Source organism: Mus caroli, chromosome 11 (assembly GCF_900094665.2).
Source record: "Mus caroli chromosome 11, CAROLI_EIJ_v1.1, whole genome shotgun sequence".
Lineage (NCBI taxonomy): Eukaryota > Metazoa > Chordata > Mammalia > Rodentia > Muridae > Mus > Mus caroli.
This window is the reverse complement of record NC_034580.1, coordinates 78,803,098-78,809,508: the sequence shown is the minus strand read 5'-3', so window position 1 is coordinate 78,809,508 and position 6,411 is coordinate 78,803,098. Positions and strand designations below refer to the sequence as shown.

At 43.7% G+C, this 6,411-nt stretch overlaps 1 protein-coding gene across 1 annotated transcript in view; it reads left to right on the top strand.

The window, feature by feature from the left end:
• Nucleotides 1-3,262, top strand: part of LOC110305735 (C-C motif chemokine 9) — a 4,135-nt gene extending 873 nt beyond the window's left edge. Inside the window, exons 2-4 of the mRNA XM_021177811.2 lie at nucleotides 1,500-1,571; nucleotides 1,995-2,103; nucleotides 2,446-3,262. Coding sequence (XP_021033470.1) covers nucleotides 1,500-1,571; nucleotides 1,995-2,103; nucleotides 2,446-2,563 — 299 coding nt within the window. The 3' untranslated portion in view covers nucleotides 2,564-3,262. The remainder of the gene's footprint in view (nucleotides 1-1,499; nucleotides 1,572-1,994; nucleotides 2,104-2,445) is intronic.
• The last annotated feature ends 3,149 nt before the right edge of the window (nucleotides 3,263-6,411 follow it).

Below are 6,411 nucleotides of genomic sequence, written 5' to 3'. Positions count from 1 at the left end.
GAGACAGGGTTTCTCTGTGTAGCCCTGGCTGTCCTGGAACTCATTTTGTAGACCAGGCTGGCCTCGAACTCAGAAATCCGCCTGCCTCTGCCTCCCGAGTGCTGGGATTAAAGGCATGCGCCACCACGCCTGGCTAGAACCATCATTTTTAAGGCATTGGGACCAGTCAGGCCAATGGCTCATCCAAGGTCACCATTTCATCTGAAGCTATGATATTTTAGTTTATGGAGGTGACCAGGGCTCAACACAGAGAGGTCCTGTGAAATAAAAGAATGTATTCCTCAACTTTTCTACGCAGGAGAGATACATCATGTCTCACAGAGCCAAGGAGAATATTGGGGCATAAGTAATGAAATAGAGAAACTTGTGTCAGATTCTTTATTGGAGATACTGGAAAAGAGGCAGGGCACAATCAGGGTTCAGTTAAGAGTTCCTAGACTGAAGAAGTCTAGCAGACTTTGTATATATGGATGGTCTTTAAGGATCTAGCTTTAGGAAGAGTTAGGGCAAGGGAAATACCAACATGGTGTTTGAGAATGATAAAGGTTGGGTGCTGGGCTCAGTGAGAGTTGGTTAAGAAGCAGTTAGCCCCTCCCTGTGGTCAGTATTTTAAATATGTCAGAATACCATAATCTGCAGAAAACAAAATACAGTTAGTAGAGTTAGCTATTGCTCAACTGTACAGATGTTGATTCATTCTTCCTCTGGCATCCCTGAGGGGTCGGACAAATGGAAAGGCATCATTCTTATAGAAAAAGAAGAAGTTAGAAGACAAGCAAGCCTTGTATATATTATTGTCATGCTCACTTTTCAAACCAGAGAATTGAAACAGCCTTCAATAATTTAAGACCGCATGCGTAGTGATGGGTAAAACTAAGAGGCAGATTAGTAATCATGTGTTCAAGAACAGGCACTGCTTCTTAAGATTTACTTTGGAAGCCACCCACATCACATCAAACTTGTTAAATAATAACCATGCACCCTGCTACAGATAATTCATATGCAACTATTGAAGACATGATATAAGGGATTAGTAGTCTTGTCTTAGCACAATGCAAATTCCCAATCCTTTAGCAACAATCTTTGGGCTTCAATATATTTGGGATAAAGGATTATTATGGATTTTAAAAAGTGATACATTGCTGGATGTCACTCAGCATCCCTGATGGTTTTTTCTTCAGTGTGTCCTTTCATCAGGCATTTATATAAATTTGGACTATTAGGAGCCTCATTTCACTTCAAGGGACTTTGTGTCACCAAAGGGGTTTGTATTTCAAGTCAATAGAGTTTTTGGTTTTTGTTTTGTTTTGTTTTTTAAGATCCCAGAAAAATCTCATGTCACCAAAGGGGAGAAATGAGTCTAGAGCAGATCCTAGACTCCAAGTGTGTGATGGTGGTCCTCAGCAGAGCCTGTCTCAGCCTTGGCAAGAATAGGGGTGGGGATGGTGAGTAGAGATGCTGAGACAATGATGCTAACCTCTGCCCTCTGTTTCTTCCAGCAACGGAGATAAAAGAAGTCCAGAGAAGTCTGAAGGCACAGCAAGGGCTTGAAATTCGAAGTTTTCACATGGGTAAATATTCCATTACAGCTTAAACTGAGAAGCACCAGATGGTTTCAGATCAACACCAGAGCATCACCCTACCTGATGACAGAACAGAACAAGGTCGTGGGGGTGGTTGAGGATGCTGTCCAGAAATCTTCAAGAAGATCAGGATGGGCCATTAGTATTCCCTACAGATGTGCCTTCACTATGCACCGAGTCTGCCTTGGGGCAGAAGTCACCTATAGGTGACTAAGCATGGCTTCCCTTCTATGGACATGTTCCCAGCCCAATTGTGGTCCACCTTAGGCCCACTCAAGGGTGCAGAAAGAGAGGACAATGAGTGCAGGGTGAGGGGAAGCCTCCCCTGAGTCCCGGGGCCTCCCCATGCCCTCATGGGACCATCACCCCAGCAACGACCTGGCCTTTGCGTGGCCCCTTGTTCTCTTGCAGGCTTTCAAGACGCTTCAGACTGCTGCCTGTCCTATAACTCACGGATCCAGTGTTCAAGATTTATAGGTTATTTTCCCACCAGTGGTGGGTGCACCAGGCCGGGCATCATGTAAGTGTCAAATTCACTCATTGTGTGTTATGGGGAGGGGGAGCCTCCAGGATCTTAGATGGCCTGGTGGATAGACTTCCAGAGAAGACCCATTCTTGGGTCTCACCAGGTGGGAGGGGGGATACTTCAGGGTGGAGAGAAGGAAACAGCTAGCAGAGTCACTCCATGAGTCCTTAGAGACCTTCACAGGTCTAGAGGGGACCCCAGAGAGGGGATGACAGTGCTGATCTACCTCCTGGAAAGAACAGACTGTTGAGTGGACAATCAGAGGGTTCAGAGGATGGGGCTCCCACGACCCCTTTACTAGAGAACTCTGATTATAATCTTCTCCTTTTCCTTCAGCTTTATCAGCAGGAGGGGGTTCCGGGTCTGTGCCAACCCCAGTGATCGGAGAGTTCAGAGATGCATTGAAAGATTGGAGCAAAACTCACAACCACGGACCTACAAACAAAGGGTGTGAACTGCCAGCTACTTTCTTTGGTCTTCCCCAGTGACCACCTAAGTGACTCTAAGTGTTTATTTTTATAGGTATATAAACATTTATTTTTCTGTTCCACTTTAAAGTGGCATATCTGGCTTTGTCACAGAGGGGAAACTTGTCTGTGCCAACCCCAGTCATCTGAAAACTCAGAGGTGCCTGGAAGGTCTGAAGCTGACCTCAATGACTACACAAAATATTTGATTGAGATAAATGGGCAAGGTCTGGTGAGATGGCTTGGTGGTTAAGAGCACCTGCTGTTCTTCCAGAGGACCTGGGTTCAATTCCCACTTAGATGGCAGCTCAAACTATCTATAATTCCAGTTCCAAAGAAAACTGATGCCCTATTTTGCCCTTTAGTTAGCATTTACAGTATTCTTTATAAATTCACCTTGACATGACCATCTTGAGCTGTAGCCATCCTAACTGCCTCAGAATCACTCAAGTTCTTCCACTCGGTTTCCCAGCGGATTATAAGTGGATAAACTGTGAGAGTGGTCTGTGGGACTTTGGAATGTGTCTGGTTCTGATAGTCACTTATGGCAACCCGGGTACATTCAACTAGGATGAAATCAATTCTGCCTTAGCCCAGTAATATGTCTGTGTTTGTAAGGACCCAGCTGATTTTCCCACCACCCCTCCATCAGTAAGCCACTAATAAAGTGCATCTATGCAGCCACAGGTCTGTCTGCCTCTTTTGCTTCAGTTTCCTAGGACTATGGGCTGAAATTGGGCTGCTAGGGAGAAAGCATCTCACTCGCTTTTATTGAATCTGCAGTGGGAAAGAAACAGAGGGAGTCAGGTAACTTTGAATATTTTCTTCAAAACAAAAGACATCATGGTACAATTTTTTTTAATTTTTTGTTTGTTTTTGTTTTTCGAGACAGGGTTTCTCTGCCTGTCCTGGAACTCACTCTGTAGACCAGGCTGGCCTCGAACTCAGAAATCCGCCTGCCTCTGCCTCCCGAGTGCTAGGATTAAAGGCATGCGTTACCACCGCCCGGCCCATGGTACAATTTTTAAATTTCCAAAAATATAGTTTATTCCAATGTAGACTTCATATCAAGGATGTATTTTACCCACTATAGAGAGAATCATTAAAGTGATCTACAAATCTTTGGAGGTTCTCCCTGTTCGATGAGATCCTCAATTCTATTCGAGGATCTCAGCTTGGTCAGCTTATTTTTATACCAGTCTCATGTTATTTTTTTACTGTGACTCTGTATGATAATCCCTTCAGCAGTGTCTCTATTGTTCAGGGATGTTTGGGTTACCTAAGATCTTTTGTGTTTCCATATGAATTTTAAGATTGTTATTTTCAAAATCTGTGAAGAATTGCATTGGAATTTTGATGGGATTGCAATGAATCTATAAATTTTTTTGATAAGCTGACCATTGTCAAAATATTAAACTAGACCATGAGCATAGGTGGTCTTTCCATCTTCTGGGTCTTCTTTGATTGTTTTAAAGTTTTCATTGTATAGGCCTTTTGCTTTATTCATTAGGTTTATTCCAAGATATTATTTTGTGGGTATTGAGAGTGGGATTTTCCTCCCAATTTCTTCCTCAGTGTGTTTGTCATTTGCTTATAGGAAGACTATTGGTTTTTTGTATGTGCAGATCGTGTCCTGACACTTGGCTGAAAGTGTTTATCAGCTCTACGAGTTTTCTAATGTAGCATTTAGGGTCTTTTATAGAGAGAGAAAGAATGATATCATCTGCCAATGAATATAGCTTGACTTCTTCCTTTCCTGTTTGAATCCATCTTGTCTCCTTCTCTTGCCTTACTGCTGTAGCAAAAACTTCAAGTACTTTACTGAAAAGGAGTATCGAGAGAAAGTATCCATGTCCCTTTCCTGATTTTTAGCAGAAATGCTTCCAGTTTTTCTCCAGGTAGCGTTCATTGACTACAGGCTTGTTGCATATTTTCTTTATTGTATTGAAATACGTTCCTTGTATTTCTGTTGTCTTCAGGGCTTTAATAATGAAGAGCTGTTGAATTTCGCCACAGGCATTTTCTGAATCTACTTTCTGCTTTCTTGAATTGAGTCCATTTATACAGTGGATCTCATTTACTGATTTGTGTATGTTGAACATCCCTGCAATTCTGGAATGAAGCTCTTTATGATTTCAGAAAACAGATTTTTCTTAGTCCTCATTTGTAACCTCTCCCCCTCAGCCTGAAACCTGGCTGCCCAGGTTTCACTGTTAGCAGGAAGAGAGCATGGGGTGGAGCCTGCCACCCTATCGTTCTGTCACTCTCACTGCTGCTGCCTGCCGCCTAGCTGTTCCGGGAGCCAAACACGTGGTCACTTGCAACTGGACTCCTAGGATGATTTGGCAGGAATGGGTCCCTTCCCCTTCTTTATAACCCAGTGTCTGGAATAGTAAAATTGAACCTTGATCAGACGGTTGTCTTGGTTCCATCTTTCTCGCGCCGCCTAGCTCCCTCTTCTCTTCCAGATTCCAAGATGCCTTCCAGACTAGAACCCAGACATGTGGGCCACTGGCCGGCCGCAACAGATTTGGGGAACCAACGCGGGACTTTTGCTTAAATCACACTGTGGTAGTTTGATGCCTACTTGATCCCTCAAAAAAATGTCATATAGATGTTGGTTTCCCCACAATTTTTTCTACTAGCCAACAGAGAATCCTGGGGTTTGTTTTAGTATTATTCCATGTTTCCAGTCATACCACTGGCTTCACGGTAACTACCTCATTCAGGGAAAGTTCTTCCAAGACCTCCTAACTTTCTATTCAAGTCAGAGGAATTATGCTGGACCTGCTAAACCCAAACCCGTCGTACTGGAATGCCTCCGCATTACATGCCAGCGTTCATTCCCCCACGATAGGCAGCCCACAGCTTCCCTCTTTCTTCAGCTCGTATTTTGTTTGGCTAGAGTATACTCTTGAACTTCCTCTTTCTGCACAAGATGACAAAGGCAAACTCTCTCCCTCACCCCTGTGGGATGCAGGCCAGGGACATTCAACTCCCTGTCTGACCATGTTCCTACTCCCTTCTGGGGCTTCAAACCCAGTACCAGGGTTACAGGCAAGTAAAGAAAGAAAGGGTTTACTCTGTGACACTGATGGTGACACTAGCTTCCAGACCAGGCAGCTCATAACCCTGGGACCAGCACCACCAATTCCACGGCTCAGTTGCAGGATTATAAGAGGCATGAGCACTTCTGTTTTATTTTGCTAAAAACACATTTGTGCTTTCTTCCAATTTCTTTAACATCAACTAAGAGACTATCAATCGGTATTTAAGGTAAGATACTAAAAGGATGTTTCCCAAGGGACATGACCTATTCTAAACTCACAATGTGTTCGTGATTGTACAAGGGATAGTTATATCTTGTTAGGCATATTTATGACCTGGCTATTGTTTCATCTGGATATGAGACATGATTTGTGTCAAGTTGACAAGGGGGTGGATCATGATGGCTAGTCCCGGTTGTCAACTTGACTACATCTGGAATGAATTACAATCCAGAAACGGAGGTCACACCTGTGATCCATATCTTGAGGATGGAAGACTCAGGCTTCTGACCCAGATATTGACATGGGATGATACACACATTTGATCCAGATCTTGAGGCATAGTGGCCATAAAAAGTTTAGGCCCAGGCAAGGAAGTATACACTTTTAATCCCAGGAGACTAAGGCAAGCAGATCTCCAAGTTCAATGCCAGCCTCAGACATAGTAAGTTTCAAATCCAGGCATGGTATAAACACCTTTAATCTGGGCCATACCTTTTGCTGGAGGCCTACAGATGGACAATGGGAGAAGGAGGCCTCCCTCTTCCTTGCCTGCTTGTACTTACTTG